The following is a 22,668-nucleotide window of genomic DNA, read 5'->3' on the forward strand; positions in this document are numbered from 1 at the left end:
CTTAGCCTGGAATGCAGAAGTGGACTGTCAAGCAGAAAGATGTCAACAAGAAGGCATGCTAGCATGCCTCTGGTCTCTGTGTATCTGTGCACACTGTATGCTGTTCATGATAGCTTGTTTGCAACTTGACTAGGCTGGAGTTCTGGTAATAGTGGCAAATTGATACTCTTGGTTGGAGTTTAGACAGATGTAAGATTTCTGATTGAGAGATGTAAGACTTCTGAGTAATGTCTTATGTACTTTATGTTGATTAGTCTTTGATACATGTGCTGAATCAGAAACCTAAATAAAGATAATTTTTTAAAATGTAAAAAAAATAATAGTTGAGAGATGAATTTCATATGTGAAGCCATAAAGCAACAACCATGGTTGATTTTAGAATAGTGGAGACAGCAAGGCAACCTAAAATTGTCCATTTCGAGATTTTGTTAGCTATACTCATCAAGAAGTGTGGTACTGCCATAAAGATAGATAAATATCAATGACACAAGGGGCTGGGGATTTAGCTCAGCGGCAAAGCGCCTGCCTGGCAAGTGCAAGGTCATGAGTTTGGTTCCCGATACCGGAAAAAAACCAAAACCAAAAAAAAAAAAAAATATATATATATATATATATATCAATGATGCCGAGAAGTCCAGTCATTTGAATGGTGTCAAAGCAATTCACTGGGGGGGAATAATTTTCCTAACAAATGGTGCTGGAATGTTTGGAAAGTGACAGAGAGGAGTAGAGGCAGGAGGATTACAAAATATCATCAGGAGACATCTTTCGTCATGATCAATACATTCACTATTAATTTTGGTGATGTAACAGCATGGTCTGGGTCTATGTCTCACAAAATGAAATCAAGGACAAAGGAGGTAGATAAGAGGGATGTTTATGAAGAAGAGAGAAATAGCTTGCAATAGTCAGGAGGGGACCCAAAAATGGGCTGCCATAGGACTCTCTGTAGGAGTTTTCATTAAAAAATTACCAGAGCTCAGACTACTCTGGGTCAAAGTAAAGTTAAACTCTAGGACAAAAACAAGCTTACTTAAACTAGAAATGGGTCTGTAAGGAATCAAGGCACGTAGAAAGCATGTGTCTGCAGGTGCCTTTCATCCTCTATCTAATGTAAGTGGTTTATTAAAAGTACAAAGTGAGAGAGAAAAAAATGTTTTCCAGATAGGTAGGACCAGAAGTTGTCATCACCTTGCTCGTTACTTTGCTTATGATTCTGGATTTCTCTGTCTACCTGGTTCTTGTTAACTCTTGACCTTAGGCTCTTGCTTATCTGACTGAGGCTGGGTTGTCCTGACTCTATCTTGGGTACTATATTCTGCCTAAGTTGCCTGTCCACAATGGTGAAACCTTCATAAGTGTTATGTATGTAAAAATTTTTATTGGTTAAATACTTCAGTTATAACTCAATAAAATTATTAAAAACTACAGAGAACAATTTTAAATTTTAGTAAAGAAAGCCAATCCAAACTAGTTTTTCCACGTAAACACAAACGTAAGGCTATACATGGTCAACTGGATGAAGATGTGTGATTTTTTTTTCTATTTTTGGAGACAAGGTCTTGCTCTGTATTCCAGGTTGGCTGGGAACTCCCTACCTAGCTAAGGCTAGCTCTGACCTCACGATCTTCCTGACTCAGCTTCCCAAATGTTGAGATTACAAGTGTGCATCACCATGTCTGGCTGAATTTTCAACCAGTTAAAGAACTCACCATGCTTGCAGAACCTGAGGAACTACCTGAAGGTTGCCCACTTTGGAACACAGCAGGTGATTCTGAACTCTTTTGAGGAGAGAGTACTTTTGCAGGGAGCTGTTAGCACACCACCCTGGTAAATGCCTCAAACACTTTAATAAAAAGCCTACTTTGCCACATTGATTTATATATTTTCCTCAGATGACCTGGGGCAGAGAATATTAATAAATGAATACTTAGTGAGTTGAAAACAAACTAACATGAAAAATTGGGGATTATATTCCCACAAATGAAAGAGACAGAAACTACTTGATTGGGCTTTGAGGAACCTTCCCAGTTAATGGAAATCACCTCACCTGTTTTGGTCAGAGGGAGGCTGACTAGTTGTCGAATTACACTGTTCTCTGATGATCTCAAAAGCAGCACAATATCAGTTGGAAGAGTGTCTCTATTTTTAGCCAAAAATCCACTTGCATTGTAGAGGACCTGTTGATACAGGATGCTGTTGTCATGACCACAGTCAGAGTCAACATCAGCAACAGATGTTTATTGAGTGCTTATTCTATGCTAGGCAGTAGGGGTAGAAAGATTACAAAGGTCCCTCACAATGTGTTGGAAAAGTGAATGGCTCCATATATAGTATGTCCTACAAGAAAGGACTTGCGTCTCACTGATTTCATTTGGGTGGAACTACGGTTTGATTCTTCCCATTGGAATTTGGTATGTTTCTTTTCTACATTTGGAGGGATGAGAAGCACTTGGGGCTCCAAGGCATTCCTGATGCTATACTAACTATCCACCTGCACACAAGTGGCTATGATTGATTTTTATCTTAGTAGTGGTGTCTAAACACATTGTGGATATTTGTGTTTCTGGTACTTCAGATATTTTTAAGGCATTTTAAAGATGAGAGTAATCCACAGATTTCTGAAGGATAACCCAAGAGGGTGGTTGTTATGTATTGAACTGTGTTCCTCCAAATTCATATCAAAATTCTCTGCATGCATACATAAAAAAAGGCCACACAAGGACAGTGAGACAGCAGCTGTCTGTAAGCCATGACTGGGCAACCAGGAGCCACTCTGATCTTGAACTTCCAGGCTCCAGAGCTGTAAAGAATCTCTGTTGTTTAAACCACCCTACCTATGATGTTCTTGTTATGTAGCCTTGCAGACTAAAAAAGTTGTTTACAACTACTGGATAAAATAGTCATAGGCAATTATTGATGCAAATTCTTAAAGGAGGCTTCACTTGGAAAATTTTCTGCTGAAAGTCCTGACAGAGGTTATAGTTTGAAAGGTTTATGGTCTACATTTTTTTTTTTTTTTTTTGGTACTAGGAATCGAACTCATGACCTCAGGCTTGCCAGGCAAGCACTTATGCCACTGAGCTATATTCCCAGCACTGGTCTACATTTTTAATGACAAAAGCCTATGGAATATTGACTAACATGAAGGTTACCAAACAGACTAGGATGCCAGAAATTCTGATCATTTTATTTTTATATGTTTCTCATTTTTTCCATTCTTTGATCTGAATATCTTCTCAACCTTGATTTGAAATCCTTCAGTATTTATGACATCATTGTGAAGAACTGGCCCATTATTCTCCACAGACAAAGGGAAGGAAAGTGTCCCCTGGGTGTAGGACACAGATCTGAGGCTGCTGCGGTGTGTGAACGTGTCTCTATCAATGCATGAATGTTTCTTCCTCTAACTACGTAACAGTCCATCAGCCAACTCCACCTGTCTGTGTGAGCTCTGCTCTCTCTCCTTCTCTTATTGAGAGACAAGGGCTGCAGTAGAGAGAGAGAACCATCTAAAGTCTGAAAAGCACAGCACAGCTTATATAAAAGATCCTCAGCTATTGTTACATAAAAAAAATTAGGTAACCTTTGTAAGCTAATCACCCACAGCCAACTCTTATGATCAGAAAGATAAACTCTTTGAATCTTGGCTCCTTCTTTCCTCTTTTATCCCAGTTTCTTAATAAAATTTCCTTTAGAAAAACTAGAGCTTACTGTTACAGCTTTGTCACAAGACAAGGATTTGGTTTTTACCTTTCCAACAGACCATAGGTGTACAACCTGCGGTGCCAGCGGTCTCCAGGGAGAACCGCAGACAAAGGCTAGGACAGACAGCAGGGTGCTGGAGAGCAGAATTAGGGCCAGGTGAGGACAGAAATCACTGGCCCCTTCATTAGAACTGCTTAACAGTATTTTGGCCCTACATCTCCATGGCAATCCTCATTATTTGATAAAAGGTTAAACAGAAAACTAAGCTATAATTCTTGAGGGTTCTTACCTTTCCTGCATAATGGTGAATTCCAAAACTGAGTTCCATTCTTTTGGGTCTCCAGAAGTACTGTGATTTTAGATTAACTTCGAATTTTTCTGTAGGACAAACAATGTCAAGAATTAAATTCCGGCATCATGCATGTAGAAGATCCTCAGAAAATACTGTCATTCTGCACCATTTCTTTCACCACCGTGTACACGTGAGCAAAGAACATTTTATATAGCTAATTTATGCATATTTGGAACATCGTTCTAAATGGTAAAGCAAAACTCATGATCATGAATTTTTACCACTGCATTGTGGTTTAGAGCAGCTGTCAAATCCTTAGAAAGCATCAGAGTCGCTCTGAACATTAACACATGGGATGCTGGCTCCTACCCTGAGTTCCTGATTGAATAGGTCTGGAAATGGATGCAATAATTCATGTTTCTAACATGTTCCCAGGTGCTACAGATGTTCCTCACTTGAGATACATATTTTGAGAATCACTGGCCCAGAAGAAGGAACTGCTTTGAGAGTGACCAGCTGAGAAGCTTGTGAGGCTGAGTTTGATGCTCAGCCTTGAGCCCTAAACTTTGGTGGCTTGGCCCTCGTTCCATTTGAAGAGCGATAGGTTGTTACTGGTTACATAAGGAGCATAAAAAATCATAAAAGGTAGTAAAATTTCTGTAACAGTTTTAAGACATTCAGAAAAGTTTTCATTCCATGTCCTACAAAGGGCATTTTGATATCTCAAGTGGCTGCTATTAAATTATTTTTCCTACAACATTGAGGTTATTTTTTTTCCATCTATAACTGTCCAATTAGAAGAGAGAATAAGTTAATCAGTGGGTCAGGAGGATGCAACATCATAGACTTATGGTAAAAAATAGGATCTACATATCATCAAAAGTAAGAAAAAGTGATTCTAAATTCTCTGCACGTATTTGTTAAGAATAGTGAATATCTCGCATCATCAGGGAGTATGGTGTTCCACCCCAGAAAGTGACTTTCTGAGTTGCCTGAAAACTATCAAGTTTTTTCCTTTCTTAAACAGGACTTTTCCATTTTAACTATTTTGGATGATAATCTCCTTAAATATATTATACACATCTCTGCCTCCTCAAACGGAAAAAAATGAATACATTAAATCTTTCTTTGATGACTCAGGATTATTACCATGAACATTTATCAATGTGCTGAACCTCAGAATTATTAAGGTATTTGAGGCTGCTTGCCTCTATTAAATAAATAGCTTGAACATCACAGATGAATTTGTTTCTTGCTTGCTAGTTTTCTCTTTTCAAATTCTAGATCTGTCTTTCTGCTCTGCCCACCAAATTCTAATTCTAAGGTCATTTCTAACCTGAGATTCATTCTGTGGTTGAGGTCCTACCATGAAATGAGAAATCCAATATCTAACCTTATTTAATTAATCACTAAATATTTCTTGTTATCATAAACATTCACTAGTCCAGGTATTAGATCCAAAGTCTCTTCTTTAAAGTTAGATATGCAGGCTTTGTGACAGTTATTTTCTCCTAGACTACTTAAAGCTATTTAAAAAAAACACTTAGAATTATATGACTGCATTCTTAGAACCATAAAATCATTCTGGATTTAAAACTCACCTATAAGAGTCTGGTCAGTGGCCTTGGGAAATCTACTTTCTTCATCAAGTAGGGATAGTAAACCCATTGGTTTCTGCAGAAACATATCTAAAAGGGGTCGGTTATCTTCATATTCAATAACTCTAGCATCAACATCTTCATTTAGATATTCATTCTATAATAGATCATTGCACATAAAGAAGCATTCACTTAAACTGTGTGAATCATGTACAGCCTAAGTGTAATTACCTAAAGTTTTACTTTACATACATTATAGTAAATTGTCATCCATGACATTGCCCTTAAACTGAGGGTATCATTTTATTTTTCTCTCCACAGAATTGCTAGTACCTTAAAATCAGCACTGAGTATACTCAGGATAGTAACAAAAGGATTTCTAGTCTCTATTCTATAATTATAGACACCTCAGTTTTCAAGTTTTAGGAGAATATTAATGAAAAGTAGTAAGATTATATTTCAGAATTTATAAAACATGAATTATGTATATTAGGGTTACACTTTACCCATTGTCTCTCTTGGGAGCATTTATATAGCTTTGTAGTTATGATTTCAAATATTTAGATTTTAGTAAGGTGGGTAGCAGTAGGTCATGGCTTTAAAACAACCAAAGCTTTACAACCAAGGACACATAGTTTCACATCTGGCTCTCCTACTTCACTGGCTGTATAATCCACTGGGATTTTCTTACTCTGTAGGCTTCCCTCTTCTCCTCTTCTATTTAAAGGGCTAGTGATCCCCATCTCAAAAGTAAACACTTATGCTACACTAATAATCATTTTCTATCGGGTATAGAAGTATGAAATAAAGATAACCACAGACAAATGACTATGGGGCTGTGACATCAGCACAAGGTAAATGCTAATGATCTACTTTTAAAAAGGGACATAAAGATGGATGGGGTGTCTAGCTGCGTTCCCATGACTTTGCATTCACACCTGTCCTCTGGCTTGGTGCTGAAATGTACACACACACATGCTCTGTACCATGACTGACTAGTGGTGCTTATGGTGGTGGTGGAAGGGTCAATGGTTTTCAAGTGATAAAGCAAACTCTACCACTGGCACATATACGGGATAACTGCTGACTCGGGGAACATGTCTTGAACTTCTTACACGCTTAACTTACAGGCACTTTTCACAATCATTTTAATATATTCTTTCATTCATGAAATATATTTATTGCACACTGTGTAACAAGGTACTACTGTCAATGATAAGGAGATGTTTAAAATAAGTTCATTATCTCAGCAGATTTAAAACAGAATTTGGGTGATAATGCAAGGTAGCATATGGTAGATAGATGCTAAGTATAATATACTAGACCAACTGAGGGAAAGAAAATTTATTTCTGGCAGCTTTGGAATTTAGCCAATGGCAGGTGGGGCCACTTGATAAGCTAAGACATTTACTTACTATGGGAGGAGTCTTGTGAAACTGAAATATTATTTCAAGGATGTCATGAGGAAAAAGATATATTTTTTGCCTTCTGTGGTGCTAGGTATTGAACTTAGGGCTTCATGCCCACAAAGGAAGCCCTCTACCAGTGAGCTACAATCCGAGTCCAATGTATAATTTTTAAATAATACCAAATCTTGGGCTGGGGGTGTAGCTCAGAGGTTGAATGTTCATCCAGCATGCAAGAGGCTCTGGGTTTGACCCCTGTCACTGAAAGAAGAAACACGACATATACAAGGAAGGCAAAATCCAGGTCCCAAAAAGTAAAGAAACTGAAATACTTTTAGTTTATCCAGTACAAGAAAATGAAAGCAATATTGTGAAGTTTCATAGCCTTTTCATTTGAAGGTAACCTTGGGAGAAGTCCGTATGCCTAGAATTATTTCACTGTTTAGACACATTATGTTGACAGCATATAATAGCTTAAATCACCACGGCAAAGTTCAAGAGAACTTTTGTATGCTTTATATAAAAAGCACAGGAGGTTATGGTCTAAACTGATGCATTTGTCATTTCTATTTGCTGGTGTCAAAATCCATGGAATGCTTTTGTGGCAGGTCATACAGAGCAGAGAGTAGTAATTTTGAAAACAATGGGATCTTCTTGAAGACACCTGTTAGTATTAGAGACTCCAGGAGAACATCGGAGACAAAACTATTATCACTGTGTTCAGCAGTTATGAAGTACTTATAATAAACATGGCTAGAACAATTTATTACATAGTGTATAGCCATCATGATAGCAAAATTTATTTTAAAGCATATGTGGAAAAGCAAAGCTCATATCTCCTCAGAAAGTCCTCTGATATGCCCTGCATATTAAAATACATTTAAAACAGAAGAGTTACTACTTCATTAAAGCTGAAGTGGTTAGCATATATAATCCATACTCTGTCCAGACTGCCTGAGTTCCCTTTTAAAAGTGAATAAGTGAACAGCCCTTTTCAACATCCATCAAAGAGGCAAAGGAAATCAGAAGATGTGGAAGTTAGGAAACCCTACACCCCTCAAGTTCATTCCTATGTTTCACTGAATTAAGAGTTTGAGGGCTGGGGATATAGTTCAGTGGCATAAGTGCCTGCCTGGCAAGCACAAGGTCCTGAGTTCAATCCCCAGTACCACCACACACACAAAAAAAGAGTTTGAGTGGTGGTGGAAAAGCCAAGAGGAGATGCAATTCCATGGCCATGTTCTAAATAACAAGTTTAAATATTTAGGGCCCAAGTGACACCTTAAGAGAGATTCAAGATCACTACACCAAGCCCTCAGACTCATAAAGCAGAACAGAATGATGGTCTCATGGCCTGAGAGAGGCTGCAGGGCTCCCGAGGACTTCTAAAGCAGCTGCAAATTCAAGCATAGAATCCTCAGCACAGTTACTAACATAACAGTGGTTAGCTGCTGTCACTTGGTCTCACCTCTTTAGAGACCTCCCCTCCATCTCTCAGACTAATCCTGTAACTTTCCTTTCTCAGCTGGTCACTCTCCACAAGCTGTACAGTGCTCTACTTTTTTTCTTTTTTTTCCCAATATTTCTACTTGCCTACTGATCTAACCCCCATTAGAATGAAAATTCCACCCTAACCCCCACTGACTTTGGAGATAGGGACTTTTAAAGAGGTAATTAAAGCAGAAAGAGGTCATAAGGGTGAGGCTCCAGTTGAATGTGACTTGTGTCCTTGTGAAAAGAGAAACAGACACTGGAGTTGTGCAGAGGAAAGGTCACATGAGGACACAGTGAGAAGACAGCCATCAACAACCACAGAGAGAGACTTCAGGACAAACCATCTCTGCTAACACACTGATACCAGATTTTCAGCCACCACAACTGTGAGAAAATTACTTTCTGTTGGTCAGACAGTGTTTTTTCTTCTTTCTGTCCTGATTTTCTCAACTTTTATTTTTTATTGATATATGTTTGCAGTACATAATGATCACACTTCCCTCATGGGGAATTGGTACAGGAACATAACATCTCAATTTTTTATTCCCTCCCTTCCTCTCCCTTAATCTCATGGTGGCCTTTCCATTTGCAAAATATTGATCCCCCCTATTTCCTATTATCCATCTTTTCTTTTGTTCTTTATATTTTGGATTTCTCATACAAGAGAAGCTATACCATATTTAAGCTTGTGCATCTGTGGTGGTTGATTGACTAATTATCAACTTGAGTGGGGAACACCCAGCTGAAATGAGTCAGCATGGTTCTGGGCATAGAAGATCCACCTTAAGGAGGATTGCTGTCAGAATGGAATAAAAGGAGAAGAGGAGGAAAGGATTTCAGGTGATTTTCCTAGGAGGAACTCCAGTCTTCACCTTTGGCATCATCTGCTGGCTTTCGGTGCAGATTCTTCAACTTCCAAAACTGGCCTTTCCGCCTGCCACTGCAGCCTCTTTAGTGTCTAGCTCCATGCAGACCCCTTGGTCTTCCACTGTGGATAATTCGGCCTCCTGACTTGGACTCCTACAGGACAATGCTGTGGACCCAGGCCTTTGGCTGGGTCTTTTGGATCTCTAGTACAGAGGGATCTTCTACAGTTGACCCTGTGGGTGGCCATTGTAGGCCAATCTTGTAAATTTCTGTGTCCTGCATTAAATTGGATTCAGAGCACGTGCAGTTCTTTGAGAAGCCTTGTCCCCACCCTGTAAGCTCTTGTAAGCACTTACTAATAGAGCATCTGATTCATTTCATTTAACATTATGATCTCAAGATGCATCAATTTTCCTACAAATGACTCAAGTTTATCCTTCTTTCTGGCACAGTAGTACTCTATTGTGCATAAATACCAGATTATCTTTATCCACTCATCTAATCATAGACAAACAGTCTGCTTCCAAGATTTAGCTATTGTGAATTACATTGCTATAAACATGGGGTATGTATGCATTACTATGATATATTTTAAACTCTTTGTAGATCCTGTTAGCTTTAATGTCAATGGCAAATCTCAGGAAATGTTTATGATTAACCTAAGATGACACTAGTCATTAAGTCAGAATTTGATAAATAATGTTATGATAAAGTATTTTGGGTAATCCCTAATAAAATATTCATGTTTTATTTTACATAATTTTATTGAACTTTGGAGCATTGAGTTTTAGGATGCTGCTCTCTACAGTTACTTTCTTATTCAGGAAAAGATGTATGTAACACATTTTAAAATGAAAATCCCAGTCTTTTCACTTTTGGTATATGATACCTATTCTTGAAACTCTTCAAAATTTTAAAATGATTTTATAAGTTTATGTTCTATGGACAGGTATCAGCTTAGAATGACGAGACATTTGGGTTAGGAATTCAGAAATGCAATTTTCCTTATTCCAAGATCTCATTTACCTTATTCCTTTCTTACTGTTTTGTTTAAATATTTCTCAAAATTTATTTTATGTTTTGAACATATGCTTTAACTTCACATTTATAAAAGTATAGTAATTATGTGGACCTATGCTCTTAGGTGTTTATTTCATTGAAATTAATTTTTTTTGTGAGCATTAACTGTTCATTTCAATACACCATCAGACAACAGCAATATAGTCATTGCAGCTATTCATATATATATTTATGTTTTACCTGCCTTCTTTCTTTTTTCTTCTTTCCCTCATCCCAGTTGTTCCTTCCTTTGAGCAATTTCTTTCCCTTTCCTATCATCTACTGTACATTTTGAGTTTTCCTTAGTCTTTCAGGTTCCTACACCAATGAAATTAATTTTTTATCAAAAGTTAAAAAATGTAAAATATGATTAAAATAAGTGCCACATATCTGTAGGTCACATTGAGCATGCTGGTCTAGGCCCTTCTTTCCTTCCTTCCTTCCTTCCTTCCTTCCTTCCTTCCTTCCTTCCTTTCTTCCTTCCTTCTTTCCTTCCTTCTTCCTTCCTTCCTTCCTTCCTTCCTTCTTTCCTTCTTCTTTCCTCTCTCTGTGGTGCTGGGATTGAACCCAGGGCCTTGTGCATGCAAGGCAAGAGCTCTGCCACTGAGCCACATCTCAGCCCCAGCTTCATCAATGAAAGAGAAATAGATTATGTGAGCAGCATGGATGTTATGCAGGAGTGAAGATCGTGGAAAGGAAGAGGCTGTGCTACAGGAAGATGAGGATACGTTTCCGTTAGGAGCTGATGTGAGGCTATGGGTGTATTTAGTTATCTGGAAATCAACTTCCACCCTCAGTGATTGAGAACTTTAAGGAAAATTTCGATGAGATGCCAAATGATAATCAAAATCTTGGCTTCACGTCTAAAAGTGAAGATCCGTTATATCAAGGGTTTCTAAATGTATTTGGCTGTCCTAATGTTTAAAGAAAGTTCCTTTGGCATGGCTTTTATTGAAGAGCTAAAATAAGACAAACCTTATCACCACAGCACACATATTGCTTAATGGGAAATTAAGAAATTAAGATCTAACATTTAGAAGTTTGCACTTTTAAGGCACAACAAGTAGAAGACATTTATAAGAGGCTTATTTTTTAATTGCCCACACAGTTCTTATCAGATGACTGATTCTTGTTACTTTTAATGTTGAAAGAGTTGAAAATGTAGGTATTGTGTATTGAATCAACTTTTGTTCTTTGTAATTGCCACAAATTATGTGATAGAGCCCACATTCAAACTCTCAAAAGCTTTAAACTTCAGGACGTGAACAGCTGGAGATGAAAGTCATACACATCACTTTCTGCAAGAGCAGTCAGAGGCATAATTGCAGTTATTGTTTCCATTATGTACTGTAAATAGTCTTCTGCTTATAAAATTCCTTCCAATTTTCAGCTCTAAAACCACAGGTGCACATATAACTGATATATGTAAGAGTGTATCTTTGTACAGAAGCAAATATTAATAACCTACATGACACACAAACTTCATCCCAGTTCATAGCTACTCAAATGTACTACTTTAATGTATGAAGAAAACTTATGCAAAGTGTAAACAGACATGAAGGGAAGAAGAATTCCAGCACATTCCTTTGTAACATCATGTATGTGTTCTGGTTACCAGTGGTTTCCCAGCCGCCCCAAAGAACAGTGATGTTTGTTCCACTTCAAATTCATGCCTGGGGATGGTCAATCTGTGGTTTGTGTGCGCTCCCCTTGACTTGAAACATAAACTGTTAGGGAGCAGGGTTAATTCTTTTGTGTCTTCTATACCACAATGATTATAAAACAGTATAAAATTAAAACAAAGGACAAAACCCCACCATTTCAGCCCCAATATGTCAGTACCTTTGACAAGAGATGTACATTTCTAAGATTCTAATATGATACAAATGACTCTGAAGAACTCCCTTCTATGTATTGCTTACTGTTGAGTCCTCTTTCATATGGAAGACAATCAAAAGACAAACAAGAACACACCAAGCACACCTAAAATCTTGGTCATCTATTTACTGTGGAAACTCAGTGAGGGCTACTGCAAAAAGAGGCCACCCTCATTGGAAATGAGGAAAGATTGTTTGCTGTCCTTCGAGCTGCTAATTAAATGTCTTCCAGAAAATATGGAAGTCAGCAGTATGTGTCATAGTAGCACTGAACAAGTGTAATAGGGAAGGCAGAAATATGAATACTATATTTTTGGAACTGATACAATTGAGAGAAAATTGTTTTCAACTGCAGTTCATCTAGACAAGTTTCATCGAGTCTCAAATTTTAAAAGAATTATAGCTATACTTCTCAGCTGATCATCTTTCCTCTGCAGGGGAAGCAGCCTAGACTACTGTCTAATTTTCACACTTTTGTGTTCAGATACAAATTGATTTAAGTATTATTAAATCAATATACATAAAATTGTTTTACTAGGGTTGGGACAATATGTTAATGTCAAGTACTGTAAAATATCCCATACCAAAAAGTTCTCAGGAACTACCTACATATCATATAAACTAGAGGAATAATGCTACTAAGATCAGTTTTCTTAGCATTCCAAATATCTAAATAATAAGAGAAGTAAAGGGATACAAGTTCTAGATGCTCTAGGTTGGTTGTTAAGAAATTTAGAGGCATTTAGTAAATGTCCATAGAAAAGAAGATTATGAAGAGAAAGGATACGTAGCTGCCTGTGAAAGGATAATGTGGATTTCCAGGTTTCGGAAAACGTCTTGAAAAATAATATAAATGGTGATTTGGAGGTAACTGTTTCAAGAAATATAAAATCATCCACTTCACAGACTAGAAGTTAGGTCAGTAAAAATGTTTTACTGTAGTATGTTGATTATTTTACATAACAGAACTCAGTGGGAAAATTATATTCAAAGTACCTTTGTAACCAACTTTGCTAGAGCGTCCCACTTTACCACTAAATGAAAATTGGGCTAAATAAGGAAACACTTTCACAGCAGATTACTATTTATGGCACAGTGTCATAGAACTGTCAGTTACTATAATGTCTTTTGGTTTAAGTAGGACCAAAGTGCTTCACCTGTGAGGTGCCGCACAAAGCAGGTGTCTCAGTGAGATGCAGCCAGGTCATATGTCGCATGAAGTTGAACACAATGTCTTACTGACTGCCATAATGGCTCTGTTAAACTCAGGAGCTCTCAGCTAGGTCAAACCTGGGATTATATTTGACCAAAACAAAAGTATGACTATGTCCTTATTGAATGATTTTTCATTTACATAAATTAAGTGTACTTTTAACTGTGATAAATTATGCATTGGGTTAGAGGAAGCATTTCTTAGTTACATTTCCTGCCTTCACAGGAAAGTAACAAAGTGAAAGGGAAAAAAATGTGCAACTATATGTTAAACTGAGGGAACGACTGATTAATCCTAAGTCCATCAGATCACATGTTCATTATCCTGATCATACTTTGGCCACCAATGTTGGGTACAATATCAAGAAATGTTCCGGAAAGGACAGGGAATGACCTGAGTTTGTCAGAGTGCTTTGTATAATCCTGGATTCTAGCTGAAGTTTTAGTTATATTGAAAGAAACTCTGGGTTGTTTTGTTTAGAAACCTTCTCAAGGATATTTTGAAGGACCTTAATAGTTTCTGTAGCAAGACCAAAGACAAAAGAAGATCAGGATTATGGTTGAAATGAAAGTCCACTAAAGTGATTTTAAAAATATAACATTCTATAAAAAGCAAATAACAATAATCACTGACATATCTATATACTGGTTTAAGGTTAGTTCCAATAAAATTTAGGTTCTAATCTTACCCAGAAAACAGAGTTCTACCCCTGCAAGTCATTAATTCATCAGGTGGTAGATACACGAGGACATACCTGCGGCTACAAAGTAGGCCAATAGATCTATATCAAAAAGCCCAAACCAAAGAAGGCATATTTGTTTCAGTCTCTAGTTGAATGGATTAAATATTGTGAGTTATTTAATTAAGAAACATGCCATTCAATCAATTCATATTCATTGAGCCCTTACACGTCAGCCTCTGAAAATAGAGAAAGAATTATGACATGATATTGGATGTAAAGGAATTTATGGATTGATGAAAGGCAAAATGTATTAGTGACTGATGAGACTGGGGCCATTCTGGAGTGGGGAATGTCAGAGCCACACCCAGGTGGGGAGGAAGTCAGGGCAGTGCATCGAATGTTGGATATACTGTCAAGGAGCTTGACTATGAGGGACAAGAAGACAGGCCATGGCCACAGAGAGGTGGGGAAGTATTTTATGGTTTTTGTTTTTTCTCTGTTTTTAAGATTTTAAAGAGATTTCATCACTGATCTAGGCTTTGGAGGATGCCAACAGAGAGAGGTGGAGGAGACAGAAAAGGGAGGGAGAGAAATAGAAAGAATATGTGATAGAACTAGATCCTACTATAAGGGAGAGAGAGAGAGAGACAGAGAGAAAGAGAGAGAGGGAGAGGGAGAGAGAGGAGGGAGGGAAGGAGAGAGAGAGCACTGGAAAAACAGATATCAAGTCTCAAATTTATATGCTTTTTTTGGTTTAAGACCTGTCAAGATCCAAATGTCTTCTTTTATGACCACCATTTTCAAAATGTAATTTTGAAATTCTCAGTAAGCCTAAATATTTTAAATAAAAATAGGCTTATGTACTTCTAACTTACCTAAATTTAAATTAAAACATTATTTCTAATCCATAAGCACAAAGCAAAATAATGTAATGTGAAGGAGACAAATGACATACTGAATGATATTAAATGTGTCCCTTTTATTTCAATAATTTAATCTTACTATGACAGTTTTGTCAAATGCAATTCAAGTAAGTCTCTGCTTTTTCTCTGCAGAAGAATATTTTTGAAGCTGAGTCATAAATTACACATTGTACCCTGACAAAATTACTGTTTCATGGCATTTGCATCAACCTATTATCTTGTGTTCTGTTGCCTAGCTACTGGAATTCTGAGGCTTAATGCATTTTAGATGTACATTGAGATTTCAAATAGAATTCCAGCTATGCATTCCACAGAAAGAGAAACTGTTAGACACATCTGTTTACTTAAATTTTCAAAGGAGATTTTGTTTGAAAGAGCTTAGGCATGCTAAGTTTTGGTGAATAGTGTATTGCTTTTAAGTGAAGGAATTTTAACATCTCATATCAAGTTGAATGAAATTCATACTGTACTTTTTGTTTGTTTGTACTACTGACATGGAGAAAACCCAGTTTTTTTCATTATTTTTTTAAACGGTGAAAGCTTTAAACCTACGGTTTTGGTTCTGTTTCATTTGTACAATTATGCACATATGCATCTTTAGAGTAAGTACCTTGACTTACCTGTTCCCAGGCGAACACATGTTGATTAAAATAATACTGAATTTGTTCATTTGCAATGTTAATGCACAGCTGCTCAAAGGAATTTTTTTTGAAATTTTCAAAGCCAAATATATCAAGAATGCCAATGCTCAGTTCATCACCACTCCCACTGGAAGAATAAAAGTGGTATTCTTTTGAGTTATGGTTTATCTGCTTAGGAGCAATCGCAAAGCAAAGTACCTCAGAGTTCCTATATGTGACTGAGCTAGGAAACTACTACCAGCACAAACACTCGGAGTAACACTGTTTTTTTCTTTTCTTCTCTCTTTTCTTATACCAGGAATTGAACACAGGACCTTAGGCATCCTAGGAAATTCTGTTAAGGAGTATATTTAGTCTTTCATTTTAGGAGAACAATTTAAAATCTTATATCATTTATTTTTGGATTATCTGCTTATGTATTTTTTAAAAGTACAGAACAAATGGTGATTTGGAGAAAGACATAAATATATGGGGATTTATTTTACAATTAAATACTTTTAAGTACAATTAAATATGATGATATTTCACAAGTATTTCAAATGCATTTTTCTGTTATTCAGTGTGGTCACTTTTGTTCACAAAAGTTTGGTACTTAGTCAAAAAGTTTACCCCTCTCCTAAGAAATACATACATTGAAAACTATTTTTATGTACACTTATAAAGGGAAGAACAAAAAGGTTCTTTTCGGGCTCACCATTTGGGTGGTGCAGGTAACAGCTGCATGAGGTAATGACCATTAGTTAGTAACTCAAGGGCACTCCCTGCATGGGGAGGAAGTGACTGGCACACACCACTTTAGGTATGTGGTAGATTGGATCAAGGGAAAACCAGGTGAAGATTTCTGAAACTTCCCACTTTAAACAGTGATTGAGGCAAGACGTCTAGTTGAGTTTCATGTTGGTTTAGTGAACCTTAATATCCTTTCACAGTACCTTGGTCAATAAGGTCCCACCAACTATTTAATTACTGTTTAAAAATGTGTTAGGTCTGGGAGGGAGCTCTAAAATAATCTTGTTCAGGAATTCTTAAAATGAGACCTTTTACTGTCCTTCAAAGGGTCTGGAATCACAGCTCTGCACAATAGTTTGGTGAGTATGTACAAATATATCCGTGTTTTTATTTTGGAGTGAAGGACATAGACAGTTTTTTAACAGGCTCTTAAAAGGCTTTAAGATACCATCAACAATTAAAGGTGCTGATTTGTCATTTGGTGGTGTTATTTAACAGTGGATGAGGGAGAGACCCAGAAAAATGCAGCTATTCACCCAACCTCACATAAGTTAGTGGTAAAGCCTGGCATGGAACACAGGCTTTCCAAAATCTCAGTGTAAATCCGGACAGAATCAAACTAAACTATTTCAAGTTTAAAACTATTTTAGCTTTTTTTTTTTAAAGCTTCCTATAAAAAAATTCCTTTAAAATCTAAGTCTTGGATAGTTTTCATTTGTGTATGGAAAGGCCATTATATCAACAGACAGGCTACTGTGGGATTTCACTACCCGCTGCTAAACATGCAGATGATAATTAACAAGTCAGATCAAGTCTTTATCTTGCTTACAGTATGCAAAATACATACTTGTTGAAAACTTTCATATTTTTCTATTTTCATATGAATGTCTAGAGACGGCCACACATGAACATTTTAACCATTTTGATCATAATGGGCAAACGGGGCTGTGATTTGTAAACTTCAGTAGCTAGAGAAGGAAGCAGTTTTGAAGGGCAGGGTAAGAGGATGAAAGGAATAACGGACAACTTCTTAGACAGTCTGATGGGATAATGTTACGGTGTGGGATGTATTTTCATGGAAAAATAATAACTGCATGCTTGAAATGGGCATAAAATGGTCTTCCACACTTAGCAGGTGTGAATAAGGTAATCTTAAGGTAAGCAACCATTGTGCTTTCCACAGGCAACATTTCTTAAATTCATAAAATTTATGGCAGAACAAAGCCTTTAATGTAAATGTTAAGGACTTGTACAGTCCAGACAGTGGGGTCAGGAATTACTACTCAGGAGGCCGTTGTCTTAGGCTCACACAACACTTGTACTCATACCCCAGCCTTATCTTTCACTTATATACCACTTCTGTACCAAATTTCATTGAAAGTCATAAGACCTACCCTTCTGGGGGTTATAGTAAGAATTCAAATATGAAAAGAAAATTTTTCTTTATCTTCAAGATTTAATTTAAACCCTTGAAACAAAAATTAAAAAGTGCTGAATTGATATTTTACACAAGTATAAAATGGTGTATACTTCATGGATCTCTTCTAATTAAAATAATACATTGATAGTAAGATAGCACATTTAAAAAATCTCTTTCCATTGTGATTATTCATGTTGGTACAGTTTTTATGTTGCAGCAATTAAATAATTTTCCAGTTATATAGCATATGAGGTGGTAAGAAATTATGCATATCTATTGAAATGTAACATTGACTAATAAATTATACCAATTAAAAACAACTTTAAAAGGACTCACACAAATAAAAAACTGTAAAATGGAGCCATCACCTGACATTTAGGAGAAAGGTTTGTATGAAAACTTTTACCTTGGTGATGTGTCATGCTTCAATAAACTATTAATGCAGTTGACTATCCAACTAAAGAGACGTCCATACAAAGTTTTAGCCATCGCATCTCTGACATCAGTAGCTTTTTCTACGGTGTTGGGTCGTATAATAGTTTCTCCTCTAGTGACCACACAGTGGGAGGTAAGAGCTTCTTGTAACTCATCTGCCTGAATGCAAAGCAGGGAAGCAGCTGCAAAATCAATAGATGAATTATGAGAAGAAATTAGGGCAATGAGATCACTTCCAGAAAATGAAACTGTTTTAATTCACTTCCTTCAGATGACATGAGATAAGTATGTGAAGATTTTATAATGTAAAAATAAGCTGCTATTTAACATTAGTCTTGTGTTTCCTCTTTTTTTTTTTTTTGGTTTTCTTCCGGTACCAGGAATTGAACTGATGACCTTGCGCCTGCCAGGCAGGTGCTGTGCTGCTGAGCTAAATCCCCAGCCACTGTTTCCTCTTAATTGTTTTTCCTCTACTTTCTCCACTGCTCAAACTATGCCTGCTGTGTAACACAACACAACCAAAGCAAACAGGCTGGCAACATGAAAGAGCTGCACCAGCCAGAGGTTGTTTATGTGATGGGCAATACAACTGCACTGAAGTATAATAAATAACTTCAAAGCATAAGCCAGGGCATGGTGGCTCATGCCTGTAATCTCAGCACTGTGGGAGGCTGAGGCAGCCAGATCACAAGTGTAAGCCCAGCTGTGCCATTTAGCAAGACTTGTCCCAAAATAAAAAATAAAAAAGGTCTGGGGATGAAGCTCAGTGTGAAGGTCCTGGGTTCAATCTCTACTACTGAGTTAAAAAAAAAAAAAGAATGATGAGTAGATTTGGTATTTTGAGACCATTCTTATATCACTATTTTCAAAATGGAGAAATTAATAGGAAGGTTGGAGGTATATAACAAAGTCTGGACTACCTTCTGCAATTAGATTTAAAGAAACTAAACCTACCTCAACATTCATGAGCCTCTTTTCATACTTCTTTTAATTCCATATTTTAAGCATTAAATTTTGATAAAACTTTGATGTCTGAATAAACATTTGTTTAACATTTAATGATAATTAAATGAGGATTTAAAATTCATAATGCTTTAACTGAGTCAACAAAATTCATTTTTGGATGTAATAAACATCTTTAACCAAAACTACTGCATGACAGGCTAAGTTTTCAACTCAGTAGCTTTCTTTTTAAAGCATTTTTGAATAGTTTGAATACATTCTTAGACACTTTGAAAAGGTGTTTTCTGGTTAAATGGCTAACGTTATTGAACTGCATCTTAAAACATTTTTTCACACAGTAGAAGTAATAAAAGGCTTATTATAGAAATTTTATCTTCAAAATTAACATTCATTTCTTTCATTCTAGGCATGTTTATTGCCACTACTTACTCTGCACAAAACCTATTTTAATATTGTAAGCACTTCCTATTTTGTTGAATGTTGTTTTTAAATATGACTTTAATTTGCTGCATATTCTAACACAGTACATCAATAATTTTAAAATTGGTAGATATTTAGGTTGTTTCCATAGGTTTGTAATGATAAGAAATACGAGGGTAAATAATTTGGTCATGAAAGATCGCCTAAATTCAGCAACTGGTTCATAAACTATTTAACTTTTTTTTAAAAAACTGAGCAAGTTATGCTCCTCTCAGCCAAACAAAAGACCAAGAGTTTCAGTGTAATTTCATGGAGGCCAGGAATTATCTTTAAATAAGCCAACTTCATAGGAAAATGTTTCTATCTGTTTTTCATGCTACCAAGTGAAGCCGAACATTTTTTCTTCTGTCATTTTTATTTGTGATTTGCGGTTCTTATTTTGTAAATTGCCTTGCTGAATTTATAAGCTCACCTTCTCATCAGTTTATAAGATCTCTTTAGAGTTTAAAGGGAAGTTTTTATATTTGCAAAACCTTTTTCTCCTTTTCATTTGCACTGAACTTTATTTATGCTTTCTTTATGTAGTATAAAAGAGTCTAATTTCCAGGTAGTCAAACACTTAGAGAAGGAAAAGAAAAGGATGGGGAAGAGAGAGAGGGAGGAAGGGAGCTGGGGAGGAAAAGGAGGTGGAAGAAGAGAGAAGGCAGGAGGAAAACAGGGAGATCAAGCGCTGGCTGATACACTGGTTAACTAGTTTCTAGATTAACTGTGGAGAATGGGCACAAAAAGATCAATTTTTGATGCAGATTGAGCAACTAGGACAGTCCTTAGCTAAGGTAAGAGGTGACATTGTCTTCAGTGAGAATGGGAAAGATGACCATACAGAGAAATGGTAAGAGTTGGGGGGTATATTTAAGATAGAAAGAACAGAACTAGTGCTGAGTGAAACAATGCACTTGTAAAAACCATTTGGGAATGCAGCTTTGGTTTGGAAATAATTTCTTTTAATTATAAACCATTTTAGGTAAATTAATAAAATTTGTTATTTTCCAAAAAGGGCTATTCCAGAAAGTGTTTTAATTATGTTCACATTAACCATTTTGGTGACCTGTGTGACTCTCCTGTTACACAGAAATAGATGTATTAAAATAATCTTTTAGTTTGGTTGTTTGCAAGTGTACTGTTAGTTACAAGTGTTGGTTTCAATCTTAAATGTCTCCCAAAGACTCATATGTGAGACATCTGGTCCCCAGCCTGGGGTGCTACTGGGAAGTGGTGGAAGCTGTAGGAGGTTACGGCCTAGGGATGGAAGTAGAGTCATTGTGGGTGTGCCCTTGAAGAGGACTTTGGGACCTGGCCCTTTCCTCACTGTATCTTTGCTTCCTGGCCCCCACAGGTGTGCAGCTTGGCTTCAGTGCACATTCTCTGCCCCGATGGAGCCTTGGCATAGGTTCCAAAGCAAGAGAACAAGGAGCAAGTGAACATAGATCGAAGCTGCCAAAACCACAGCCCTTCTCTGGTTCAGCTGATTTATCTCAGGGACTTGTCATAGCCAACTAACACAACTGCATCTCAGTCTGTCATAATTCTTCTAATTATGATTAGACAGTGAGAACTGAATCTTACCAAGGTTGTCTGGTTCTCCTTTCACTTCTGATAACCTGCTCCCTCATGTGCCACTGAAAATATTTCATGTGTGTCAGTAGGAGATGACAGAGCTCTTAGGAATGATGAATCTGGGGCAGGAATGTTTGGCATTTGGTTCTCTGAAATGACCCTAAAACCCACCTCTCATTCTGTTCGGGAGCAAATATGATCCAGGAAAAAGTATATGCATAAAAATTTGCATCATGATTCCGTAGACTATGAATGAGATAACAAATACAGAGTTATGAAAAAGTATGCCAATATAAAAATAATAAGGAGTAAAAATCTATTCCACTGGAAGATGTCAGTAGGAGTCCTTAAATTATTTGGAATAATTCATCAAACTCTGTTACTAAGAGGAAACCTGATTTGAAGTAATACTATGATATGCTTCTCGTGTGGAAAATGACTAAAAAAGTAATTAATAAAGGACAAATGGGTGTACCAAATTCATCCAGTAAGAAAACATATAGGTTTTATTACTTTTCAAATGATTTATGTTCTAAATCTGTAGGATAAACACTTCCATTCTTTTTCCCAATCAGTTAACTATGTTTTATCTGTCTTTTCTGTATTTTCACATTAAAATGTAAATAGCTACTAACACAATCATAAAAAGCTTACTCTTCAGAAGTACTTTCTACAGTAATTGGTTCACACTCATTAAAATCTGTTTTTAAATACAGGACTTCTAAAATTTCATTTCACACAAATTGAATCTGAGGATCCTTTTAAGGATTTCATATGAGTATAATTGCTTGAAATTATCCTTGTCGGACACTTAGGGTATAAGACTTGAAAGAGTTTGGTTTTGAATAGAAGGTCACATAACTTACAATTCTCCAGCGCCACATGATTGTAAATGTAGCTCTTGTCAATCTGGTGTTCAGTTGCCACAGAAGAAAATTCAATATTTCCAACATTCAAGATGGCAGCAAGTATACTGTATACACTTCCCAGTTGCTGAAACACACCACAGAGATGTGAGCATAGTGGTCCTCTTGAGTGTACATGGTGGTGACTGTGGTTGGGGACAGGTGGAGAAGAAGCGTTGGCTCCACATTATGATGTCAGACTAAACTAGTTGAGTAAAAAAGGACCCACAGTGGCTATCTTAATGTTAGAGATGAGGGTGGTGCCTATTACCCAGCATGTGCTTTAAAATCTTTTACCAATGCAAAATGTGAATAAAATATGGAAATGAAGAGCTCTCCTAGGGGGAAATAGAAATATCTGATTCATTGGGCCATTAGAAAATCTATCGATGTTAGCATTCCTATACACAAACAACAAA

The 22,668-nt window shown here is 36.7% G+C and overlaps 1 protein-coding gene across 1 annotated transcript in view; it reads right to left on the reverse strand.

Annotated features, from left to right (window-relative positions):
* Myo3a (myosin IIIA) overlaps positions 1-22,668 on the reverse strand; it is a 186,232-nt gene that overhangs the window by 40,597 nt on the left and 122,967 nt on the right. The window contains exons 18-23 of the mRNA XM_013515344.1: positions 22,211-22,337; positions 18,316-18,526; positions 15,740-15,887; positions 5,602-5,755; positions 3,998-4,086; positions 2,051-2,180 (exon numbers count right to left, since the gene is read on the reverse strand). Coding sequence (XP_013370798.1) covers positions 2,051-2,180; positions 3,998-4,086; positions 5,602-5,755; positions 15,740-15,887; positions 18,316-18,526; positions 22,211-22,337 — 859 coding nt within the window. The remainder of the gene's footprint in view (positions 1-2,050; positions 2,181-3,997; positions 4,087-5,601; positions 5,756-15,739; positions 15,888-18,315; positions 18,527-22,210; positions 22,338-22,668) is intronic.

Source organism: Chinchilla lanigera, unplaced genomic scaffold (genome assembly GCF_000276665.1).
Source record: "Chinchilla lanigera isolate Chin_1 unplaced genomic scaffold, ChiLan1.0 scaffold00028, whole genome shotgun sequence".
NCBI classification, from domain to species: Eukaryota; Metazoa; Chordata; class Mammalia; order Rodentia; family Chinchillidae; genus Chinchilla; species Chinchilla lanigera.